At 40.2% G+C, this 27,335-nt stretch overlaps 1 protein-coding gene across 12 annotated transcripts in view; it reads left to right on the plus strand.

The window, feature by feature from the left end:
* The window catches only part of NAV3 (neuron navigator 3), a 286,112-nt gene that overhangs the window by 238,091 nt on the left and 20,686 nt on the right, over nt 1–27,335 (plus strand). For 5 of the 12 annotated variants that reach the window (XM_066591684.1, XM_066591688.1, XM_066591691.1 and 2 more), the window contains 10 exons: nt 1,088–1,212; nt 3,616–3,636; nt 9,006–9,178; nt 11,184–11,249; nt 13,815–13,968; nt 16,780–16,954; nt 17,181–17,278; nt 18,329–18,424; nt 21,011–21,176; nt 24,639–24,874. In XM_066591684.1, the coding sequence (XP_066447781.1) occupies nt 1,088–1,212; nt 3,616–3,636; nt 9,006–9,178; nt 11,184–11,249; nt 13,815–13,968; nt 16,780–16,954; nt 17,181–17,278; nt 18,329–18,424; nt 21,011–21,176; nt 24,639–24,874 (1,310 nt within the window). The remainder of the gene's footprint in view (nt 1–1,087; nt 1,213–3,615; nt 3,637–9,005; nt 9,179–11,183; nt 11,250–13,814; nt 13,969–16,779; nt 16,955–17,180; nt 17,279–18,328; nt 18,425–21,010; nt 21,177–24,638; nt 24,875–27,335) is intronic. The other 7 variants (XM_066591685.1, XM_066591689.1, XM_066591690.1 and 4 more) reach the window with 7 other exon arrangements.

A 27,335-nucleotide genomic window follows, 5' to 3' on the forward strand; every position in this document is an offset into this window, starting at 1 on the left:
TATTATTTCATTATTGAGTCTACTCTAAAAGCAGTAACACCTCTAAATATAAATGAAATAATTCAATGCAAATTGGACTGTTGGGAATTATCTAATACACTTAAGCAACATCTAAAAGTTTTATAGGCTCTTGTTGAATCAGACGCTCTCCTTTTTAAAACTCAGCAGAAATACTATCTCTATTTTTGTGTATAACTATATTAACCTCTAAATATCCCCATGTATTATATAACCTCACTAAACACCCACAGTACTTTTCACAAGCATATGCCCTGTAAAAGAGTTCAACTACCTCAGCTGTAGACTTGACTTTAGTATCAGTTATAAAGGAAACCGAATATCAGACTGGCACTTATCTGCAATCCTAGAGCAAAAGGCATTGAGGATATCATAGGGAAATGATTCGAAGGATCCCTTTTAATTATATTCTAAATTATACTGTTTCAATAATGCATGTGGGTCATATCATTAATACAGTGTTATATATTATTTGTGAATAAAAAGAATATGGATTGTCCCTTGTAGCAGATGATAGGACCTCATTCAAATTCAATTAAGTTTGTCTTTTACTGGAGCTTAGGAACTCGTTATTGTGTCAAAACCTGGGTTTGCTGGAGGACCCTCTGGTGAGCAAGTCCAGTCCTAGATCTATTTCTTCAATTACTGCAGACTAAAATGTGAATAAAATATAGGTTTGGAGACAAATAGAAATCATTGAAAGAAATATTATGGAAAGTAAGCTTTTTTTATTCGTCTAAAAAAACACTAAAGGCCTCTATATAAATAAAAGTCAGCCTTTCCCACCACTTTTGGTCAGACTGGACAACTAGGGTATGGGTATAGGGCCTCCTAAGTCTTCTCCAAGAAATTAAGTTGCAGAAGAAAGAATTGGGCATATTGAATTTTACATGTCCAATCTTTATTTTTTCAAAAGAGATAAGCTGCTACCACGTGTGTGACAACGGTTTACTTTCCTCTGCAGACTGAAAACACATTCATGCTAACTAACCATTTGGCTGGTAGCATTTGAAGCTGTATAGGCCCCCTGAAAGTTTCACAGACAATGATAGCCTGGTTTATTTTTCAGCAGAAATGCGGATTAGAAGACAGCATTCTTCTGAGAGCGTCTCCAGCATCAATAGTGCTACGAGTCATTCCAGCATTGGTAGTGGCAATGATGTTGATCCTAAGAAGAAGAAAAAGAAAAATTGGGTACGTTTTTTTTACTTTCCTTGAACGCTCTTGTTCTAAATAAGTATTTAGTAGGTTTCCTATATGGAAACAAGTTTAGATAAAAAGTAGAGGTAGGAAGTAGATTCCAGCTGTCATTCTGGTGTTTTATTGAACACATGGATTAGATTGGTTGTTTTGGTCCACATTATTTTGTACTAGTGTTCGGACATTAGTTATTTAGGATATGCTTGTATGGTGTGAAGGGGGCAATGAGGTTCCCAAAGCTGAGGCTATGATGATCAGCTTTTATTTCTTTGCTCTGATCATTTCTACATGGCTGTGTAATACTCGTATGTGCCGGGTCCTCCAGAGTGACGGCTGCTTTTTTTTTTAGTTACTAGACAAAGATCCCAAGAGGAGAAAGAACATCTATTACCTCAATATAACCAAAAGAGCATATGGAAAAATAACTGTTCAAACTGAACAATCCTTTATAGATGAATCTATCTGAGGCCACAAATAATTTTGTATATAAATTGTCTTATGAGATAAACGGATCTTTTTCCTAATTTTTTGCCCAAACAATTTAATCTAGCCTAATACCACCCTGTTCCTTACTGTGCCCTCATAGATGCAGTTAGCTTTATCTACACAATCTTATTTGATTTGTATGCTATATCAATGTTTATGCCTGTAGCCTTCAAAGTCACATGTGTCATGTTTTATGTATGCTAGTGAGTACATGCATACTTAATGTCGAAAATCTAAATTCACAAGTTTTAGATATACATTCCTTGTTAAAAAAAATCAAGCACCTAGAAGGAGCTATCGTTTTGCTGCAAAACTTGTCATGCAGTTACATCTCAGGCAGATATGCAAATAATTAGAATAGTGTCATGATTAGATGAACGGTCTTGCCAGCTGAGGCCCTAAAAGTGGCTCCACTATAATACTATATATTGGCTGTCAGAGACCACATGTGTGTAGTGGACCTCTTTTTCCGCTTATTTAGAGCATATTGACCACTAGACATGCTTCTATAATGCAATTGAAGGGATTTCACCCAGTTCACAGAGTTTGAGGGGGGGCACATTATTGGAATGTGAAAAGCTAGATAGTCATATCAATGAACTGTCCACCACCTGGGCCATTCTGACCAGACAGTTAGGTGGTGTTGGGACTAGTGGATGCATGAGAGACTGCACACAAAGCAAGTGGGCTCAGGACACCCTTGACAGACCACCAGTAGAGAGCATCGTCTTATCATCTGACAAGCATGAGTAGATCCAACTGTTTAATTGTCCACCATTCAGGGACATGTGGCACCATCGTTACAGGACCATTTCCAGGTGCTTGGTCTCATGGCACCCATTATATATACTCTCTATGACATCCACCCACAGTCGCCTCAGTTTGCAGTGGTGTCATGAATAAGAAAACCGGACTGCTACAGAGCGGAACAGAGTTGACCTCAGCAATGAATCCAGGTTCAGTTTGGGTGCTGACTATGTCTGTGTTCATGTCTGTCGACCTAGGGGTGAGCACTTCAATCCTGACTTTGCTGTGGAGCAGCATACTGTCCCCACTGCTGGTATGATGGTCTGGGGGACCATTGCATACAAGTCAGTCACCCCTAGTACTGGTATGAGGGAAAATGACAGCTCAGCAATATGTTCAGGACATTCTGCAGCCACATATGTTTCTTCTCATGGCAGGGCTTCAAGAGGCATTTTCCAGTAGGATAATGCTCCTTCACACACACAAGGGGGGCACAGGAATGTCTCCACAGCATTGCCACACTTCCGTGGCTGACAGATTTATTGCCAATAAAACATGTATGGGACCATCTGTGATGCCAACTTTGACAGCCTACCTGTTTGCATATTCTAGAGCAAATGTGGACCAATATGCTGCAGGATACCATATGGAACCTGTATGCCTCCATGCCCGCCCATGTTGTATCTTGTATCCAAGCTAGAGGTGACTCAACATGGTACTAAAGCCTCCATTCCCACCCATATCACATCTTGTATCCAAACTAGAGGCAGCCTAACAGGGTACTGGAGCCTGCCTTCAAGGGGTCAGTTTTTTGCAATAAATGATCCTTTTGCTCTGATATTGTAATCACTTACTTATATCAACATTACAATCGAACTTAAAGTTTCATTCGATTCTGACAACTCCTTCTAGGTGCTTGATTTTTTTTGACAATGAGTGTATTTAAGTCACATGGCTTAAATGGGGAAAAAAAATCTCTGTACCATAGCTGGAAAAGCTCATTGTGTCAACCTTGTTGTAGTCCCAGAAGAGATATTACTATGCAATGTAATCAGGCAAATCGAAACTCTAGAGTCAGTCTGATAAATGAGCACTACGCAAATCAACTGCAGTTCGACACTAACCTGCTGTCATTCCATTTCATTTATTTTCATTTTTCACAAGGTGAACTTCAATACAAGTGAGGTGAATATAGAACCTTGACTGATCTGGCATGTTAAATACCCCTTTAGCATGGCTGCTGTCATTTTGCAAATTATTTTGGATGCTAGGCAAATAATTTGTTGCATGTATTTAAATAAAAAATACAGAAAATGCATTTGCTGCCGTAGAATGCATATATGTAACAATGCCATCCGTGAAAGAATTTACACATTCACCAAATGAAGGAGACAATGTCAGGTCAAAACCATTAAAAAGTAGCAAATTATATATTTAGAACTGTAAATAAAAACAAACCTATACAGTACAACCTCTTTGTGCACACTGAAATGGGGAGCAATGTTTCTCAGAATTGGCGACAGTAGGAAAGCAAACCCATGTCATGCTGCTCAATTATGCTCTGTGTAGAGACAAGCAAAGCAGTAGTTAAATCAGGTGAAAAATAGAGATGAGCGAGCATACTCGGTAAGGCGATATACTCGAGAGGGAGCACTGCCTTTTTCGCGTACCTGCTGGCTCGTCCCTGAAGATTCGAGGGGGCCGCGGGGGTCGAGGGCAGCGCGCGGCAGCAAGGGGGTGCGGGGAGGAAAGTGAGAGAGATCCCTCTCTCTCCCTCCCGCTCCCCTCTGCAACCCCCCGCTCACCCCCGTGGTCCCCCGAATCTTCAGGGACGAGCCAGCAGGTACTCGAAAAAGGCGATGCTCTCTCGAGTATATCGCCTTACCGAATATGCTCGCTCATTTCTAGTGAAAAACTTTACCAATGCATTTCTCACACCTTAAAGGTTGGTCAGTTTAAATAAAATTACCGTCTGAATATGTGCTAAAATACAAGAAACAAAATGTGCTCGCCAGTTAAATCTTGCACCACTTCAGTGCCAGTGGTCTTGTGGTTCCCTGCCAGCAGTCTTTATGTACCATAACAAGATGTCACTGCTGCCGCCAGTGATCGGATAGCAGCGGTGATGTGTCATGTGACTGGTTGTTGAAACAGGCTGAACTAGATGGACATTGTCTTCATATTCGGCCAAAAGGCCCATTTAGATACAACGATTATCGCTCAAAATTCGCTCAAAAGCCAACTTTTGAGCGATAATCGTTGTGTGCAACTGTACTGACATTGTGCAGTTTTCGCTAAGCCGTCACTCATCATTGACTTTCAGCCTGCTGAAAGACCGACAATGAGCCTTAACAGGGATTCAAAGCAGGATACAGCTGATACTATTGTTTCAGCTGTATCCTGCTCTCTGATGACAGACGGGGTATGAAGAACGGAGCGGTCCAGCTCTGTTCTCCATACCCGGTATGGAGCACTCAGCTGTCTGTCTCATCCCACTTGTCTTCTGCATCCTCCACTGGCAGTGCAAGGTGATCGCTCATCTTGAGCGATCATCTTGCGCTGTAAATGACACAACGATGATCGCTCAAAAGTCGCTTGAGCGACATCTTTTGAGTCATAATCGTTGTGTCTAAATGGGCCTTAACATACTATGTTACTATGTATGGTTGGAGACCTTGAATACAGAAACAACAGGGGATTTGATAAGTGATGTCACACAGTCTTTTTTGCAAAAACATCACATTGTAGTGAAAAACAAAAAGCATCCAGATGTTTACTGTTGGTCGATAGTAAGACGTAAAAATCCGTATAAACATTGCAAGTTGCATTGTTTTTTTTTTCTCAACTCTGCTGCTTTTTTGTGTTCATCACATTGCTTTTAAATCGCCGGATGCTGTAGGTCTGGCATTTTTTTCTGGAACTTTCCCATAGTCTTCTCTGTAGGAAAAATAAAGGTAGCAAAAAACACCACTAAAAATGCACACATCATCCAAGGCTATGCCTGAAGGAAGCCTAACGTCCGTTTGAAAAAATGCATCACTAGCAGGCAGTGCTATTTAGTCCCAGAGGGTATAAAGCAATCCAGATGGACCCAATTATAGTCAATGGGGTCTGTCCAGTGCTGTCCAGGTAAGGGATGTGTCAAATTAGACACTTCCAGTTTTACTGTTATTCGGCTTCGAGGATGGTGACAACAGAAGCCCAAAACGCCAGTGTGAACAAGCCCTAAGGCCACGATCACACGGGGCGGATTCCCAACAGAAATGTCGTGGTTTGGCTGCAGCAAAAACCGCGACATTTCCGCCGGGAGAACCGCCGCAGAAAAAGACGCGGCGGCGTTAAAGCGGCCTGGCACCTCGCTCTTCTGCTGCGGCCGGTGCTCCCATAGAGGAGAGCGCGGCCGCAGCAGAAAAAAAAAGAATGGACATGCTGCGTTCAGCAAATCCGCGCCGCAGCAGCGGCTTCTGCTGGCTTACCTGCAGCGGATTAGCCTTCCTGTGTGGACGAGATTTCTGAGAAATCTCGTCCACATGGCTGGCTGGATTAGTGGCCGCATGGGGATTAGCCGCGGCGAAAATTCGCTCTGAATTTCTGCGGCAAATCTGCCCCGTGTGAACCCAGCCTAAATCATAGTTTAAAACAAATCATGCTTTTCAAAATGATTTCATAATATTTGAAAACAAGCAGAAAATATGGTCCAAATATATCAGAATCTCAGATTGTGCTCTAGAATATAATCTGGATATTACAGTGCTGTCCAGATCTTCTATGTAATGCATGTATCACTATGAAAGAAGAAACGTATCTGCTGTCATTTAGAAGATTTCTTCCAGTTATATACAGCCATATACTATTTATACCACTGATCCTGGTAAGTCCCATCATTGGGACCAACTTTTTCAATGGCCAGCACACAAATATGCATTAAAGTGTGTCTTCACTGATGAACAACTCTATGAAGTTTATATGTAAAACTAATCTAAATTTTAAAAACAAGTTTAGTGAATTTCTGAAAACTTTGCATTACCTTACACTGATCCTGAGTGGCACAGCCTGTATTATAGCCCAGGGCAGCATTCATAATTTTGCATTTATTAATGGTAAAACATGTGGCAAATTACTACATACCTCACTACTGCTACCTGGAAACCCAGCCATAAGGTTTACATCTGACAATAAGCTTGTTGACTGCCCCCCATAGCAACCAGCACAATTGTGAATATAGATCTGGGCTATAACAGAGCCTGTATATCAGGATCAGTACGACATAAGAAATGCCATGTATGTACCACATGTACTAAATCTGAATTATTACTGTACTTTTCAATAAACACTATTTATCTAGCAGCTTTATATAATGGCGGCTTTTTGCTTTTTGCTCCATCGTTGCTTAGTTGCTTATTGCTTTGCTTCTTTTTTCTGCAATTCTTAATGGTATTTCTAGTGTACATTTTTAAAAATCTAGGCTTGAATTATAAGATTACTTTCAGAGTTTAATTAGGATCAATCAATGGAAAATGCTGCCTTATATAAGAATACACCAAGCACATAGTTTATGAGTTTGGTGCATTTACGAGCATTCTGCCTCTCCCTACCCTCCTCACAGTGATTGCTGGGTTGTTGTGTATAGTCTTGTGAGGATGCAGTTCTAAGCTCTTGCTCATGACCTGAAGGTTGCGGATTCAATCACGCTTGGTTAAAGTAGCTGGCTCGAGGTCCAGGCAATGGCAAACCACCCAACAAAAACCATCTGCCAAGAAAATAACACGTCAAGTCATGACTTGGTGCTTGTACCAGGGGACTTTACCTTACCTGTGTACAGTAACAAAGTCATCATTCACTTGTGAGGGAAGTGGGAAATGCACAGGAAGCACTCTGCTCATGCATACATCGGACATATAAAATGTGTCTGGAGTATTTTTTTGATCGCTCCCATTATAGTAATACGTTTTTTTGTGCAGATCTGTCTTCCTACTGCATTGCCTTTACATAGGATAGCATAGTCAGGAGAAAAATCTTCTTTAATTTATGTCCAAGCTCATTCATAAAGTTAAAGTCATCATGGACTACAGAAAAATAATCCTATTACTGTGGTCAAGTTCAGGTCATATATTCAATTACGTTTTTATCACATCTTAATTAATACAATACTCCTTAATTGAAACCTTCCTGTTTTTATGCTTGTAGCATGAGTACAGCAAAACCACAACATAATGTTACTTGAACGCTGTTGGTCGACGCTGTTGGTTAACGGATCTCGGTTGACATTACATTTAAGGAGTAATGAGCCTTGTAAAGTTGCATATATTTCAGAGGATTCATATTTTTTTTAGTTTTCAAATATCTAAAAAGTAAAACGATTTGGAGTTTTTTTTACTATGAGTAGAGTCACAAATTCGGCATCAGGATAAATAAATGGTTTGTACACATTCACTAGTACACGGTGTTGGGATGTATACATCCAATTTAGATAATTAAAGACTTATACTAATGGTTTAGTAAGGCCAGCATTGTGTGAATAGTTGTACAGGGTTAGAATTACTGTAAGTAGTTGAACAAATCAGATGATCAGGCAGGATTGATGGAGAATATTGCTGCACCTAAAGTGAATGTCTGATCTTGAACACCAACCAAATAGGTTCAATATTCAGTGCTGAATAATTACTTAATACGTACAATGTAACCTCTTTGAAGCGACCACTCAAAATTGCATTGAAAGGTGGTCTTCCAGGACTTTGGTCTTCTCAATGAAGATAGCGAGTACAATATGCATAATTTATGTTCGAACTAAAAATCTGTCACAGGAAGTCTAGTCTGGATAAGGGAGTGGTCTTCTCAAAGAGCAGAACTGTTGGGCATGTTTCATAGTGTATTTACAGCTTTTGGAGCTCTGATTTTTAAGTACTGGGCTCCAAAACTGCTGTGTGAAAACTGGGTCAATTATAATAATATTCTGGCTGCCTGAAGTCACCACTAGGGGCTGCTAAGGAGCTGACTGCATACTGTTTAGTGTACAGTATTAAGAGTATGCTCCCAAGCTCCCTCTAGATGGGGCAGGTTAAATTAATCATTTTACTCTAGTTAAACAGGGTATTTGTAGCTCTATATGAGAAAAAAAGCTCTGACCCTTTAAATATGTATTGAAATTAATCAGCACAGAATATTTCACCTAGACATTATATGCTAATAAAAGGTGAATATTCACTTTACTGTAAGATATTTTATGCAGTTAACGTATATGTGTAATTGTAGAGGACAGTTATAAATGTATTAATGTTTTGATAAATTGTGTTTTAGTACCAGAGAATTTGAGAAAAGTGTTGCGGCATCAGTGGGGATTAGGATAGATGACTGGGTAATAAGATATAGGTCTTGCTTATAATTCAGTGATGGCTGGTAAAAAATTCTTTAATAATGAACAAATGATATTTTCTGTGAAATCCCAATAGAAGAAGAAGAGGAGGGGCGAAATCAAAGATTTAAGTAGAAGAAAGCATGCCTTAATAACTATGGCTTCATACACGTTAGGGAGATAAAACTGTATTTTTTCCTAGTTGAGAAGTTCCTTCAAGCAAGCCTTCGGTAAGAAAAAGTCCAACAAACCACCGTCTTCCCATTCAGATATCGAAGAACTTACAGATTCATCAGTACCATCCTCTCCAAAATTACAACATAATTCTGGAGATTCAGGCTCCTCTACAGTAAAACAGTCACCAACTAACTCAGAGTAAGTTACTAGAATTCTGTGGGTTTTTTTGTGTAAATTTATAGGTCTGTGAAATGATACACATGCACACACATGTACAATATACACACATACACCAAGCAGTCATAGCATTAAGGCCGCTTGCACACGACCGTATTTGCATTGCGGAAACTGCGGCCAGTGTCCGCCCCCAGATTCCACATCAAATACCTGCCTTAGTATGCTATGGCAAAACGTGATTTCCATGCACTGAAATCGATTGCGATTTTCGGCTCACGCAGGAGAAATCGCAGCATGCTGTGATTCTGTGCGGCTTCGGCTCAGACGGCTTCCATTGAATTCAATGGAAGCCATCCGTACCGTGGCCCTTCCGCGGTGAGCACTGCAGAAGGGTTACAGGATCTGCGTCATCGCCTAGCGACAGCACCTACTGTGCATGTTCGATGGTGTGATGGCGGGCACATCTGCAGCACAGAAGCCGCCTGCACATGAAAATGCCGGACAGGTACACAGGGGTCACAGCCCAGGTACAGTGTTGGATTCCGCTGCAGGATGTCGCAGCCGGAATCCGACTCGTTCGTGTGCATGCAGCCTAATATTATAGGTGATGTAAAAATATTAATTAAATAGGTGACAAAAACACCTGTTGGGGGTGGGATATATTATGTAACCAGAAAACGGTTCTTGAAATTGAGGTTTCGGATGCAGAAAAAATTGACATGTAAGGATCTGAGCGACTTTGACAAGGACTGAATTATATTGGATAGATGAGTGGGTCAGAGCATTTCCAAAATGGAAGGTCTTGTGTGTTTCCGATATGCAGAAGTTAGTACTACCAAAAGTTGAAAGAGGGAGAACTGGTGACAGTCATGGGCGCCCAAGTCTCCTATCTTCTGTATTTATTGGTCACTTCTTTGAGAGGATTTCTCCTCTAAAAGACCATTTTTCACTGCAGTTTTGGCTGTTCGTCCCAAAAGATTTTTACTTTACTGTATATAAAATTAACATAGCCTACAATTAAAATAAAATTAGTTGATAGTGATAGTAGTTGGTTAAATAATAGTAACAAATCATAAACCACCCTTCTCTTCCCACCTTCCCTTAGTGGACAGGTAAAAAAGGGGGGAAAAAACCTAAAGTTTTCATAGGACCATTTATTCCCTTAGCGGTGGCAGTGTTCCGCTGTTTCCCATATTTATCAAGTCATCTGATTTTTGAAGTTTTTGTATTTTGCCATGATGCAGTTTTCAGCACTCTACAAGGAACTTATAGACTGCACCCAAGACTCAACTGTAGGAGTGTCCGATCCCTTCCAATGTTTGTTAATTAGACTTCTAAATCCCACTAGAACATTAGTTGTTATGGCACTTAACACCAATTAACTTTCTGATTCATTATGTATGGCTTCTGACTGTATAAATTGAGAGCAGTAATTAGTCTTTTCAACTATTTGGGCCCAGTAGTGATGAAGCTTAGGGGGCAACAATGCAATATATGGATTAAATCTGCATTCAGGTATTTACATCTGGGGCACTCAAAGTTATCACTGAACCCAAAGCTAAACATTCACATTGTATGACTTGTGAACAGTAAAAGGTGGGATAACACTGAAACCTGCTCATCTTCATAATTAAAAAAATAGACTTTAATTTTGCATGAAGCTTAGCAAAAATAAAGTTAACATTTTTGATTCAAGTCAATATAAAACTGAAATTGAACATTGCTGGTAGTAGTTCAAAGGTAGGCAAAATAACGATAAGGTAATATGAAGAAGCTACAAGTCTGTGGCATGTTATAGTGTTAATGTAGTGCAACTATGCTGTGTGAAACTAATAGATTAGTCATACTTCATAAATAAGTGCCAGTCATCTGTACATGTGTTTCTCCAATAGTTGGAATTAAAGGTCAGTTAACCCAATGGACCTGGACAAATCAAGCCATTTTTGTACATGCTTTCTTTTGTCCAGTACTTATGAGCAATGTATTGTGTTAGTAAATTTGTACATTTTTTGTTATGTGAATTTAGGTCTGCTTTAAACTGGCCACCAAAGAAAAAGCAAAATGGCCTTGTGATCTACAAGCATGGGTCTCGGTAAAAGGCATAAAACACTGTGTGGTGCATGTAACTGACCCTTTTTGCTGGGGTCCAAAATCTGCATGGATTTATGCACTAAAATATAGTGACACATTACTGATTAAAAAAGGATCGCAATTCACAATTTAAAGAAAAACGTGTGTTCTGTGCATGGTGCGGGGTATATTATGGCACTTTATTAAGGAAAATGATGTAATGAAGTGGACTGCATCCTTCTTGTAAAACAGAGAAAGGCTTGGATTTGGGTATAACCATTTGTTAAATATTGAAACCGTTTTAAATTGCACTTTAGTTTTGAACAAACTATTGGCCTGTTATAGAGACATTAGAAGTTTTCAGTGGAGTCCAGGCTCTGTGAGCGGCACCAGTTGGTACAGTTCATGCACTTTACAGTCTTTCAGTAATCTGTGAACAATAGCTTGGAGGTCTTTGTAGATACAGGATGTCCAAACTAAAAAGACAAAGGGGCATTTAGTAGTACCAAGCACTTTCATTCCAGTGATTGGGGAACACCGCGCCTCAGCTGATGAGAATTACTTATTAAGAGAAGCTTCACTTACTACAAAAACAAAATTTTACTTCCACCTATGCCATTTTTTGCCTAACTGGAAATCAATTTACTACTGATCATCGCCAATAGAATGGGATCATTAGACATGAGAGAAAATTATTGATAAGTGTAGCGTTAGTTGGTACTTGGGCATTTTCTAGAGCCAAAATATGGGAGTAGATGACTCAAGCACAACTCAATCTGGTGATAATTCATTCTGATTAGAGATGAGCGAGTATTCTCACTAAGGCACATTACTCGAGCGAGTAGTGCCTTAGACGAGTATCTCCCCGCTCGTCTCTAAAGATTCGGGGGCCAGCGCGGGTGGCAGGTGAGTTGCGGCGGGGAGCGAGGGGGAGAGAGGGAGAGAGAGATCTCCCCTCCATTCCTCCCCGCTCTTCCCCGCCCCTGGCTGGCCCCCGAATCTTTAGAGACGAGCGGGAAGATACTCTGCTAAGGCACTACTCGCTCGAGTAATGTGCCTTAGCGAATATACTCGCTCATCTCTAATTCTGATATAATCCAATATTATTTTATCTGCATGTGCATAGCTTAAATCTCTGGTAGTAACTAACTCCTCTTCATTCTAGTGTCTTTGCATTAAAATGTTGAAATGGTTCACACTAAATAATGAAACTAACTGCCATATTTGAATAAATTGAATATCTTTGTTTTTGAATGTATTTGAATGTACTAATGATATATAGATTGTGTTCCTTCATTATTAAAGCAGTGATTGTCTCTACGTTTTGTTAGAACTCTCCATCCAAAATAGGCTGATCACATAGTATCTCAATGTTATGACCCCCACCGATAAAATATATGTAAGGTGGCATGGCAGCAAGCATTGAGTACTTCTGCAGCACCACTGTTTGGGGAAGTCAGTCATTACATAGTGCCCACTGAAACTAATATAATGAATATGGGTATGGGTAGGCTGAGTATTTTAGGGCGATACTCTTTGTACGGCTGCAACAAAATTTAACTTTTAACTTTCTGTGCCACAGTTTGTTTACCTTTTTCAATTACTTTGCAAAGGCTTTTGTTGTTTTGAGATAAGAGAACAATAACTTTTTAAGAGCTTCATAGATAAAATAACTTTCTATGACAGGTTATCACTAGAGATGAGCGAGTATACTCGCTAAGGCACATTACTGGAGCGAGTAGTGCCTTAGCCGAGTATCTCCCCGCTCGTCTCTAAATATTCGGGGGGCGGCGCGGGTGACAGGTGAGTTGCAGCGGGGAGCGCGGGGGAGAGAGATCTCCCCTCCGTTGCTCCCCGCCGGCCCCCGAATTTTTAGAGACGAGCGGGGAGATACTCGGCTAAGGCACTACTCACTCAAGTAATGTGCCTTAGCGAGTATACTCGCTCATCTCTAGTTATCACAGACAAGCTGATCTTTGCTAGCTAGCCTGTAGCCATTATCTGCATCAGCTAATGGTCCTTTTACACCCATCCAAGTGGTGCTCGCTCTTGTGCTGTTACACAGGAGCGAGTATCATTGGCATTGCCCACAGCGATGCCAGAATTGAGGTGGAGCGGACCAGGGAGCGTTCCTTCCCCCTTCGCTTGCCTCCATTCACAGTAAGCAGATAATCGTTCATAAGTGAACGACTGCTATTTACACTGAACGGCACGTTGTTCTGTTTCTGCATGCATAAAACTGAATGATTCTTGTTCAGTCGCTGCATGCGTTTACAAAGGGCGATTATCGTTCAGGCTCCCGCGGGAATCAGAGCGATTCTGAACAATAATCGTCCTAAAAGGGCCATAATTCAAGGAATCAATGTACAGTAGAAGGGACCCCTCTATTAGCGTACAATGCACTAATAGGGTATTTAATCATTTTTCTAAACTAAACTGCAAAGTATTTTTCTATGAGTATTTTGAATGTTTTTTTTTATACAAGGCATGTTTTATTTTACTACTACTTATTTTACATTGAAAAAATTTAAAAAATTTCTACTTTATGCTTAAATAATTACAAGCACATGGTCATTTCTTTTTGAAGGATCTGTGAATGTACTGAAGCAGAAGCTGAGGTTATTCTACAGCTTAAAGGTGAACTTCGGGAAAAAGAACTAAAATTAACTGACATACGCCTTGAAGCCCTCAGTTCTGCACATCACCTCGACCAAATTAGAGAAGTAATGAACCGTATGCAGGTTAGTGATTAAACACTGAACTGCTGTACTATTATAACAACTATTGAATTATCTCACAAAGCATTATGCAAGACGTAAGATGTCCATCATCTGTGAAAAAAAGTTATATAATTGTTTGACAAGTGCAGCAGATATCTGTCATGGCTGATTTCTTACTAGTTTTTTTTAGATAGCTATGGATGGTGTACCTGTGCTGGTTATCAGCAGTGTACCATAAGAGATTGCTGCTAAAATTAAAGGGGTTGTACCAACAGGAGAATGCTGTTGCTCCAGGATGCTGAGTGGTCTGCAAATCATGTCCTATGAGGAACGGTTAAAGGATCTGGGAATGTTTATCTTGCAAAAAAGAAGGCTGAGAGGAGACTTAATAGCTGTCTACAAATATCTGAAGGGCTGTCACAGTGCAGAGGGATCAGCCCTATTCTCATTTGTACAAGGAAAGACTAGAAGCAATGGGATGAAACTGAAAGGGAGGAGACACAGATTAGATATTAGAAAAAACTCTGACAGTGAGGGTGATCAATGAGTGGAACAGGTTACCACGGGAGGTCACAAGTTCTTCAATGGAAGTGTTCAAACAAAGGCTTGACAAATATCTGTCTGGGATGATTTAGTGAATCCTGCACTGAGCAGGGGGTTGGACCCGATGACTCTGGAGGTCCCTTCCAACTTTATGATTCTGTTAATAAAAGAAGGAGGTACCAAGCAAAGCCTTACACTATATGACATCCATATGCACTGTTAGAGAATATGGTCAAGATGTCGAGTTATGAAGACTCTACGTACAGAAAATTATTAGGCCAAAGGAATATGAGCATATTTTCAGTCAATGTACTGTGCAACTGATTAGGCTTGGACAGAGCATGGACACATAGTCAATGTGCCAAATCACACATCAGTTTTTTCACATGGAAACCTGTATGATGGGGAAAAAACACAGCATGCACTATTCAGCTCTGATTTGTTGCCTATTCAAGTCAATGAGGATGTAAAAAAAAATGGACAGCTTTGGTTGCCATTCATGTGCTTGTCCATATTTATCAAATCTGTTGCTTAGAAATGCAGAATTTGGCCTGTTGCAGTTTTTTTTCTTTTCACACTGACCACATACAGATTGCATAAGGAACTGCAGACTGCCAAAAAAACCATTCATTTTTTGCAGAAACAACATAGACAAGTTTTTATATATTCATATGCCTTTGGCCTAACGCCAAACACATGAGGGTATTTTCAATCCATGTGCTGTCTACAAGGGACTAGACTCAGATAGCATACAGTCCGTGTGCCAAAACACGCATCATATGAACACATAGATCGTGTGAAATGTGGCACGCAATATTCTGATGCAATTTGCGGACGAGACCCATCCATTTAAGTCAATGAGGATGGAAAAAAAACGGACAGCAAATGGATGTTGTCCAAGTGCTGTCAGTGAGCTGTCTGTACTTCATGAATCCATTGCTAAAAAATGAGGATAACAATAATTGGGTCTGTGTTTTGCTTTTTTTTTCTTTTGTGGACAACAAAAACGGATGACATACTGAAGTAACAACAAGAACACTCGGAATGCACATGGATGGAATATGGACCTGCAGATTTTGAACATATAAACAACATAGAGACCAGTGACATTTTAATGGATTTTAGTATTCGATTAACACATCTCCACTTCTGACTGCTAAGGTTCCTTTCACGCGGGGGGACCTGCCGGGCGCAAATTCCAACAAGTTGTCCCAATGATGATCCTTTTTTTATGCTTTTACACAAGAGCAATCATTATTTAGTGAATAGAAGCGGAGTCGGCCTAGAATTGTTTTGGCCATTCACAATTAGTAGGCAATCGTTCATTAATTAACGACTGTCTATTTACATGGGACGATTATTTGTTTGGTTTTTATTAGAGATGAGCGAGCACGCTCGTTTAAGGCTGCTACTCGATCGAGTAGCAGTCTTATCGAGTAACTGTGTACTCGCCCGAGCAGCATGCGGGGGGGGGTGGGGGGGTGGGGGGAGGGTTGGGGGGGTGGAGCGTGGGGGTAGAGAGAGAGCTCTCTCTCACTCTCCCACCGCTCCCTCCCACTCCCCCCGCCCCCCTCCAGCATTCCCCGCATGCTGCTCGGAAGAGTACACAGTTACTCGATAAGACTGCTACTTGATCAAGTAGCAGCCTTAAAGCATCATGCTCGCTCATCTCTAGTTTCTATGCCTCCATTGGTCGTTCAGTCTGTGCATACTTTTACAATTTTATTCTTCCTGATTACGGGAATCTGAACGATTTGTCAGCCTGTGTAAAAGGGCCCCAAGAAGATGAGGATTCCCTTAAAGCCACTTTTACATATAGTATTCAAGTCAGTGTTTGCAAACCAAAACTGAGCGTGGAATCTGAACAGAGAAAACATAATGAAATTATTTACATCTTTTTTCTGCTTTTACCAACTTCTAGTTTTGACAAATACCAGTGCAAAATAATGCCATGTAAAAGTGCCCTTAATAACATTAAACCACATAGTACTTTCCCAATACAATGAAAAAAGTGCCTAATTAGACTATACAGTAGATGAAGCAGACATAAGCAGCCAAATGAGAATTAATGAAACGGTGCAGTTGCTGTCGGAGAATGAATTCTTTCCTCTGTTTGATGTGACATCTGTTATGACAGTTTACATGAGCACCTTCGGGTTTAAATTAAGCCTTTTGTTAAATGATTGAGGTAACTTGATGTTTTATTATAAAGTTTCATTTAGTTTTAAAACAGTACTGTTTTACTAGAGTTAAAATGCCGACGCTTTAACCGGATATCATATTTTGTAGAATGAAATTGAAATCCTGAAAGCTGAGAATGACAGGTTAAAAGCTGAAACCAGCACCCCAGTAAAAGGAGCACAACCGCCCTCCGAATCATCCAGTTGCTCATCATCTTCCTCTTCACGGCAGTCTCTAGGTCTTTCGTTAAATAATCTAAATATAACAGAAACCATAGCAACAGGTATGCGCCATGTACTTATATGGATGTCTATAGCATTTTATTGTTATTGACATTATATTGTAATAATACCTAAAGTGGGCTGAAAATGTTATTGCCTTCAGCCTAGTCATAGAAATGAATCATCAGATCCCTCAGTACAATAGACCTAGTCTCTGCAAACAACAATGTAATGCAGCATATTGATAAGCAATGTCTCAATAGGAAATGAAATTCTTTTATCCAACAGATATTTTATTAGATGATGCTAAAGATGGAACATGCCACAAAGAAGGGAGAAGTGTCAAAATTATGGTATCTATTAACAGGGGATTTGGACGGACTAAGGTAATTATCTCATCACTAGAGCAGCTAACAATCTCTGCCCGGAGTGTAAGAAAGCCTAGCTACAAATCGGAATTGGTACGAATATTAAGCTTGGGAGTAGGACGGGGCTGTTTTTTTCTGTGTGTTCCCTGGTTTGCAATTACCACGGTATATAAGTAAATGACATTACTTGTTGACAGAAAACCAGCCATGAGAAAAGTAAAATTCTGTATGATTGTTCATAAGAAACACTATGGACCAGTCTACTATATATCTGCTGAGGGATCTGCATGGAAACCCATAGAAAGTCCCTGCTGTCCTTTTTATTATCACAATGTACTTGCATCCCAATTAATTGCACAGTTTCCCATCCCTGTTATACACAGGCACATTCCCACCATAACTACCAGCATCTCCCACTCTGAAATACTGTCAGCCGTCTAAAAAGTCGAAATCTACAAAGTTCATCCATAACATAAAAACAGCTGTTGTATGGATAGGTGATAAAAGTGTATCTTGGGTATACCCCATTAAACATTTCTGCCACTTTTTTAGCATAGGGACAACCAAAGCAATCCTTTAGTTCAATGATTCTTCAAACTGTGTTACAGATCTCTACTTCCTTCACAGGATAAATTTGGGGGTTGTAATAGTGCAAAATTGGGCTATATTATTGAACGGACATGTACAGCTCTGTCCACCCTTAACTTTTCTTGAATTTTGTTTAGGGCTCTAATTTTCGTCATCAAGTAGTAAAACGTACAGTATACGCTAGATGGGAGCCTATGGGAACAGATCATTGACAGATTACATCCATCAGATATATAGTACATAGCAAATCCAATAAAAGAGTCTGAAACACACATATATGTTTTTCTAATATGAGAGCTAATAGGATTAGATAGCCATTCACCACATCCATCAGAGACCCTCATCGGACATGTATTTTCTAAGTTGACATCGTGCACTATATACCTTGGGATATGTAACCTTAGGGGAGGACATATCTGTAATCACATATATACTTTGGTAGTTTTATGCTCATGAATTCTGTATGAATTTTTTTTCTAGGATGCAAAAAGTCAAAAATATCTAATAGGATCTATTGGTGTCAGTGGGAAGACCAAATGGGACGTTCTAGATGCAGTTATTAGACGTCTTTTTAAGGTAAATCCAGATTTTCTAGTATTTGATTTTATCTGACGTAGTTTAAATGTTTTATTGTGTTTGTACTTGTTACATACTTATGCAAAGTTATACAGTGCATTTATTAAATAAAACACCTATTTTTATAAATTGTATATTTTTAACGAAAAGTATAGGGTACCGAAGCAAAGAATGCAAACAACGAACCTAAAGCATTGTAATCATTGCATGTATTATGTAGGTTATCTGCCTGGTATTATTAACTGCAAAGACCATGTGTGTCCACACTCATAAGTTAATTGCATGTGATCATTCTTAAGCAGAACCTACCATCAGCGAAGTTATTATACTTATAGTCTAGGTGACATGGAGTCTGGAAGGCTGGGCCTCATACTCACAGGGACTGGTTATGTATAAAGCTAACCTGGCTCATCCTCACCTAAACTAAAAGCACTATAACATAGTTTGTGGTGCTTATCCCCTTAGTGACAGAGCTTTTTTGCTTTTTTCATCGCCCCTTTAAAAAAAATCGTAACGCCTTTATTTATCCATCGACGTCGCTGTATGGGGGCTTGTTTTTTGTGGGACGAGTTGTATTTTTCAATGGTACTAGTTAATGTACCATATAATGTACTGAAAAACTTTAAAAAAATTCTAAGTGGAGAGAAATGGAAAAAAACAACATTCCGCCATCTTTCGGTGCGTCTTGTTTCTACGGCGCACAAACTGCAACTAACATGACATGACAACTTTATTCTATGGGTCAGTACGATTACCACGATACCAAACTTATATGTTTTTTTTTCGGACATTGTTCACCGTGCGCAGTAATTAATGCATTACTTTGCTAGATCAGACTTTTACTGACACAGTGATTTCAAATATGTATTTTTTTTTTATTATTTAGATTTTTTTATTGTAAATATGGCAAAAGGTTTTTTTTTTTAAAAAACTTTTATTTTTCTTATTTGTCCATATTATTTTAGCCCCCGGGGGGGGGGGGGGGAGGGGGCACCACATGCGATGCTCTGATCGCTCCTGCAGTATGATGTAAGGCTATAGCATTACATCATACTGCATTCTGATTCTACCATGACAGCCCTGGGGCCTTTCAGAAGTACCCCAGCTGCCTTGACAACCGCACGGCTCTCCCGATCTCATCGAGGGGGAACCGTACGGGACCCCCGAACGACATTCGGAGGATTTAAATGCCACTGTAAGAACTGACAGTGGCATTTAAAGGGTTAACAGTCCAGATCGGCCGCACGGCCGAATGGGGCTGTTGCCCGCAGGTGTCAGCTGTAATAAACAGCTGACACCCATGATGTATAGAGGGAGATAGCAAACATTATCTCCCTCCATACACGTCCTGCAAAAGTAGGACGTAAAAACACAATAGTGTGGTCACTATGGGGTTAAAGTTGATGCCAGGTTCCCTTTAAAGCTCTAACTCAAAAAATATGGATCTACTTGGTTTGATTTTCTGAAATTAATCCATTTTCCCCCAAAATACATATTTTAAAAGTAAGCAAAAGATTTGCAGAAGTAATTAATGTGTTATTCACAATTAGTCACTAAAGATAATTATAAAGCCACAATAAAGCACATTAGAGCCACTTAGGACAGTTCATTTTTCCTCTTTTAAAACACTCCACCCAAATGAAATGAATACTTTAATCCTTCATTATCTTCATGGGTTTATATCACACTGTGAAAATAAAATCATATAATTGCTACCTACATTAATGGCATATTTAAGAAGCTTTCAGTTAAAATTAAAGTTCATGTGTTGCTACATTTCACTCTAGACAGGGATTAATTTCAGATTATAGCAGGAAGGGAAATGAACTTCGGCTCCAACATTTACTGTTCGTGGCGAATCAGGAAACGTGTTTGAATTCCTTATAAACATGGACTTTAAATTCTGTAAAATCAACTTTGCTTTCTGTTAAAGTGGTTGTCCAGTGAGGTCCACATGAGTCCATGGGTTGTATCTGGTATTGCATCTCATTCCCTTCCAAGCAAGTGGAGATGTAACATCTCAGCTGTGTCGGTCAGGGAATGGAGCTTTCACGGGAGGACTGACTAGACGCAGGCTGTTGTGGGGGATGTAGTCTTCGAATAGAGCAACAACACTGCTGTGGACTCTTACTACATCCTCCACAACAGTCCTTGTCTTCTCTTCCTTGCCACCTCAGCTGTGAGGGTGAAAGTTCTGTATCCTGGCACCTGCCAAGGCTTTGGGTACTTTGTACTTCATTGAGCCGTGAATCTGCACGTAGATTTAACCTTCTTTAATGGACACATCTATACATTAACTAAGCTGTCAATGTTGCAACACTCCATGTTGTCGGAACAAATTCTGCCTGCAGGGGGTGACTATTACAAAGTTGAATAATATCTTATGTTGAGGTTTTGTTGCAGAAACAACATCCTACCACATTATCTACCAATGTTCATTGGATGAACAACTTTTTTTGCCAGACATAAATTTAGGAATGAGGTCACTAATATAAGCTGAATTTTTTTTAAATATTACTTTGTTCAACCATTATATTATATTTCATCGCAATTTTAAATGAATAATAATTCCATTTGGCTTTTTAGGAATACGTATACCGAGTGGACCCAGCTTCTAGTTTAGGTTTAACCTCAGATGCCATTACCAGCTATAGTATTGGTGATGTAGTTAGATCAAATAACACAGAAGTGCCTGAAATGTTACCTTGTGGATATCTGGTTGGAGATAGTATCATCACTGTGAACCTAAAAGGTAAATATGTGTTTTATTATTCATTTAGATTTGGACTGTACAGAACAGTTTATGACTACTGAACTACTAATTTTAAATAAAATATTTACCTCTTATAACCTAGGAAATTTGAATAGTAATGGAAGAGTCATACATAAAGAGCTTGGAGATAATAAGTGCCCTGACTCAGTAATTGTGCCCCTTGTTGCTCCCATATTTAGCAATTGTGGCCCCAAATCAGTATTGATGCTCCCTTAATGCCTGCAACTCAGTATTGGTGCCCTCTTAATATTCCAGTTTGTTATAGTGCCTCTTTAATGCCACACACTCAGTAACAGTGTTTACCAATCATTCATACTGCCCTCAACTAACTAATGGTGGCTCTTAATGCCCCAGTTAGTTATATTGCCCCATAGTGCCCAAACTCCGTAACAGTGCCTTTTGCTACACCACACTAAGTAAACCACACTCAGTAATTTGCTGCCCAAATATTGCTTCACTAAGTCATTGTGTCCATAGTTAATTATTGTACCCTCATAGTACCCCCATACTAGGGAATAGTGCCAACCTATTAATGCCCTCAATAGTAGTGCTCCCTCTCACACTCAGTAATGGAGCTCACTTCCATAGTTAGAAAAAAATATATAACATTACACACCTTGCTTTGTTTCCATGCCAAATAAAGCTCAGCCTCTTCAGCACTGCAGCCAATGAGACATCGGAAGGAGATGCCTGCACAGGCCCATGTGATGTAATGATATCATTGCTGACCGCCTGTGCAGTATACCCATCCTAGTATTGTCATTGGCTGCTGTGCTGAAGAGGCTAAGCTTCATTTGGCATGAGAAGGGGACTAGGTGAGTAATATTTTTTTTTTTATTCTGGCACTGTCAAAATAAAATATTTAGACCAGAGATTTGTTTTGTAGTTGTGGTCAAACTTGCATCGAAATGTTAAGGGCCTTTTAGACAGAATTATTATCATTCAAAAAATCGTTCAAACGAGCAAAAGTGAATGATAATCGTTGGGTCTAAATGCACGGCAATGACAGAACAATGAATAATAACCATTTACTTTTTAATTGTTGGCTCGTTCACGAATTGTTCAGTTTAAATAGGGCTTGTTCAGTCATTCTCATTCACTTAGGCTGGATTCACTGCATAAGGGTGCATTCACATGTCCTCATCTGCAGAGGGGGGAGGCTGGAAGAGCCAGAAGCAGGAACTGAGCTCCCGCCCCCTCTCTGCCTCCTCTCCACCCACTCTCTGCCCCTCTGCACTATTTGCAATGGGGAGAGGCGGGACGGGGGCAGGGCTAATTCATCAGAACTTATCCCCGCCCCCGCCCGCCTCCTCTCATTGCAAATAGTGCAGAGGGGCGGAGAGGAGGCAGAGAGGGGGCAGGAGCTCAGTTCCTGCTCCTGGCTCTACCATCCCCCCCCTGCACACGAGAACAACGTATATCGGCTCGGGGTGAAAACCGAGCCGATATACGTTCATGTGAATGCACCCTTATGCAGTGAATGTGTATGAATGAATAATTTCTCGTTTGAACGAGCCAACAACGTATCTCTCTGTATAAACAGGCTGCATGAGTGAATACGCTAACTTAACGTCATTCACTCATTTAAATGATGATCGTTTGGTGTAAATGGACCGGTAGGGTCCTATTTAAACAAGCCGATTATCTTTTAAATGAGTGAATAAGACAGTGACATAATTGCTAGTTCCTTCGCTCTCGTGCAGCCTGTTTTAGACATTGTTATCTAGTTCAGAACCGGAAATTGTTCAGAATCATTCAGTCTCTCACATTGGCTGCAAAAGTGAATGAGTAGGACTGAATGAGTGCTATTTAAACAAACGATAAGTGAATGAGCCAACAATGATTTTTTTGCCTGCATAAAATGAACGACAAGTGAAAAGTGAATGATTATCATTTGGTTGGTCGTTCGTGTTTAGACTGTACAATTATCGTTCATTTTTGCTCTTTTGAGCGATAATCGTTCCGTCTAAAAGCACCTTCAGTTATCAAGAGAGAGATAAAAGGGAGTACTGAATGACTGGACTGCAAGTAAGATTATGTAGGGATGTTTGCATAGAGACGCATAGGTATGCATAGGAGGTGTAGCCACAAATTAGTCGGGTATTCGTGATTATAACTGTTTGAAAGTATTTATTTTAGCATTGGAGTAATAAAAAAAGACTGTTACAAATGTAACCAGATCCTTTTCTTTTTTTGAGCATATGAGATAGATTGTGAATAGAGATGAGCGAGTATACTCGCTAAGGCACATTACTCGAGCGAGTAGTGCCTTAGCCAAGTATCTCCCCGCTCGTCTCTAAAGATTCGGGGGCCGGCGGGGGGTGGGGAGCGGCGGGGGAGAGCAGGGAGGAACGGAGGGGAGATCTCTCTCTCCCTCGCTCCCTCCCCACTCCCCGCCGCAACTCACCTGTCATCCGTGCCGGCCCCTGAATCTTTAGAGACGAGCGGCGAGATACTCGGCTAAGGCACTACTCGCTCGAGTAATGTGCCTTAGCGAGTATACTCGCTCATCTCTAATTGTGAACAAAACCATAAACACACATGTATACATCCTCATACATATTATTTGTAGACATAGTGATATATATTGTTTGTTTTGAAATAAAGAAGTAGACTTTAGTTCGGCAATGTTTGACTTTACCAGTGGGTCAGGAACGCTATCTTCTCTCCTTAGCGAGAGCACCTAAAAGGTGAGTGAGAGAGGATACTTATAAGTCCTTTACCCAGAGGAGCATGAATGGCCTTATAAGTCTTCTCACTCACCATTTAGATGCTTTCCCTAAGGAGAGAAAAGGCCATGCATGCTCCTCTTGGTAATGGCCTTATACGTCTTCTCACTCACCTTCTAGGAGCTCTCCCTAAGGAGAAAAAATAGTGTTCCTGACCCACGTCACAGGCCTCTCACTAGCCAAGCCAGAAACCTACTGCACACTGATGAGGGGCAAACACCCTGAAACAGCTGTCTGTACATGGATTCTGGCTTGGGTTTTCAATTCCCAGTCATTGTAACAAGGCTTGTATAAAGAGTCTAACATTGACTTGCAGAAATGCTGCCTTCCAGTAGGTGGCACTACGAAGGTATTGTTCCATATCCCTTATTTGACTTTAACAGTGTTATATCGTTGGAAGTATTCACTCAATGTAATTATATCCTGGAGCGGAGTCTAAAGTTATTTGCTTTCACGAACGTGTCCTAAACTACCCTATAACATATTGATTAATGTATGTGCAGCATTTTACCTAGTGAACATAACGTTTGTTAGAAGTGTTCACTCATCGTAATTATATTCCTGGAGCTTAGTCCAACGTTGTTCGCCTTCAGGATTGTGTGCTACACTACTGTTTAACATGTTGATTAATGTATGTGCAGCATTTTACCTTGTAAACATAACTTCATTTTGGAGAGTTGGATCACAGTCAATGGTGATTTTTCTTTCCTAGGTGTAGAAGAGAACAGCTTGGACAGTTTTGTGTTTGATACCCTTATTCCTAAACCAATTACTCAGCGTTACTTTAATTTATTGATGGAACATCGCAGAATTATATTATCCGGACCCAGTGGTACAGGAAAGACATATCTGGCTAACAAACTTGCAGAATATGTTGTAAATAAAAGTGGCAGAAAGAAAATTGAGGAAGCAGTTGCAACCTTTAATGTGGATCACAAATCAAGTAAAGTGAGTAAGCAAAAACACTTTTATGAATTCCTTCAAAAGGCTCTGAACAAGAAAAGCGTAACCTTTTTAACAACCCATCACAATCAGCAATATACTATTCACAACATAATGTTTTATCCTAAATTTATTCTTTGTACAAAATAAAGATGTAATATTAGTGTAAATAAAATTTATGTAAAAAAATGGAAAATGGAGCTAATCTAAAAAATCAACGGGTAGACTATAGAGAAAATGCATTTGTTACATTCGTGGAGGGTGCAAGTAGAGCATCCCTCATGGACATCACCAACTAGTTAGATCCAGATGTAATGGTCCATGATGGACTAATATAGACATATATCATCAAAACGTGGTGAATAATAATCGCTAATAATGGTAGCAGATATACAAGGATGGGAACACTATCCCTAACCAACTTTGCTGTGGCAGACCCAGCCTAGAAGCAGGGAGATTACCCTGAAATGGGCGGCCCCACATCAGAAATCTAGGGGGTCTAGTCTGTCCCTAGATGGAGAATAGGGAAATGTTTAATGCAGAAGGAAGGAGCAATGTATATAATACATTATAAGATAGAAATGAATACGTCCCACACAGAAAATATAGCCACAGGTACTTAGCTGATAGGAGTTTCTTGCCTCACCACCCACCTCAGGCAAGGCAATAACTGGCACCTATGTAGAGGCAGGCTCGGAATAAATACACTTTCATTATGGCTGATCGGCCAGCTAGCGAAAACACCTCCCTGTTGGCCAATCAGTCCATACACCACAGGAGATGTTGTAGCAGGGTTGTGAAGAAGAGCACTTTACATACTGAGAGAGTTCCGAAAGATGACACCCCACAGACCTTCTGCAGTGAAAGGAAGAAGACAGCACAAATGTCTGCCATTTGTAGGTTAACTTGAGTCTTCCACACAGGAAATGCCGTTGTTTATTACATTCACTTCAAGTCATAAGTTGTAAGAGAGGAGAAAAATCCTGCAATTTGTCTGAAGAGAAGGCACCCATTGGCGTCCAGCAATAAATGGTAGGGTGTGTGCACTGAAGGAGGGGGGATCACACGGGCTGGGGCTGATATCACGCCAACTCTACTTCCTGATTGCGACCAGTGCACCACAACAGCATTTTACTTATTTAGCTCCATGTGTAATATAAAGTACTGTATAATTAATATATTCACTGTATTTGGCCATAAAGCTGCATTACTCCTGTGGCTCACCATCAGAGCCACAGGCTTTATCCTTTTATTTATTTGTTTTTCTATTCTTGGGTGCTTTTAGGGATACTTTGGCGAATTAGATATCTGACATCTATTTGCAGGCTCTATTAGATAGCTCCTCTAATACCCTCACTGGGTTTTATGATAGAACTATTTGCTGTTCATGAGCTGCTGACTCTTGAAATTGGCTGCACCATCTGCAGCTAATACATCAAATAAGGGTCAAAAAAATCTCTAGGGCTTATTAGCCTTTTTGGGGCTGTTGCATTTATCTCTGCAACAACCATTTGCTGTTCATGAGCTGCTGACTCTTGAAATTGGCTGCACCATCTGCAGCTAATACATCAAATAAGGGTCAAAAAAATCTCTAGGGCTTATTAGCCTTTTTGGGGCTGTTGCATTTATCTCTGCAACAACCATTTGCTGTTCATGAGCTGCTGACTCTTGAAATTGGCTGCACCATCTGCAGCTAATACATCAAATAAGGGTCAAAAAAATCTCTAGGGCTTATTAGCCTTTTTGGGGCTGTTGCATTTATCTCTGCAACAACTTATTTTGCCTGCGGCAATCAATACCTAGTTCTGGGCAAGATCTACTTGTGGGCTCTTTGTGGTGAATCGCATTCAGCCCTAGCTGTACTGTTATTTTTCACTATAGCTATCCATTGTGTGGATTTCCCAAGAACCTGGCTATAGAGACACGCCATGGCGATTTAGTGCTCGAAATTGTCCTGAATAAATCAGATGCTGTGATCCAGTCTATATATGATCGAGCACATAAATTGCGCTTTCCCAAGCCACCCTCTTCTAATATTTTAAAATATCTATTTATCACGAAAAAACAACAAAAAGCAGAATCAGTTATCATCCTGATTTATTATTCTTTCTTCAAAATATTTGTGCTCCTGATGAACCACATTCGTGTGGGGAAACGCGTTGAGCCGAGCATACTGCAATTGAATAACCCTGGTCTGCGCCGTAATTCTTGCGCATAAGGGTCTAGTTCTCTTGGAGTTTCTCCTATTTGAACCATCTCGTCATGCGCTAAGCGCTATACTGTAATCACAGAGGGGCGAATTTTTGTTAGGAAGAGGTTCTCTACCTAAAATACTCTGCGGGGGGCATTATACTTACAGGCGCCCTACAGCAGATAGAGCCTTCCTCTTACCTCCTATGTGATAAAAATAAAAAATAGAGGACATAACATTAGGAGTCCTTTATCAATACTGATTTTTCTAGCCTCC

The sequence above is a fragment of the Eleutherodactylus coqui genome, chromosome 2 (assembly GCF_035609145.1).
Source record: "Eleutherodactylus coqui strain aEleCoq1 chromosome 2, aEleCoq1.hap1, whole genome shotgun sequence".
In the NCBI taxonomy this organism is placed as follows: Eukaryota; Metazoa; Chordata; class Amphibia; order Anura; family Eleutherodactylidae; genus Eleutherodactylus; species Eleutherodactylus coqui.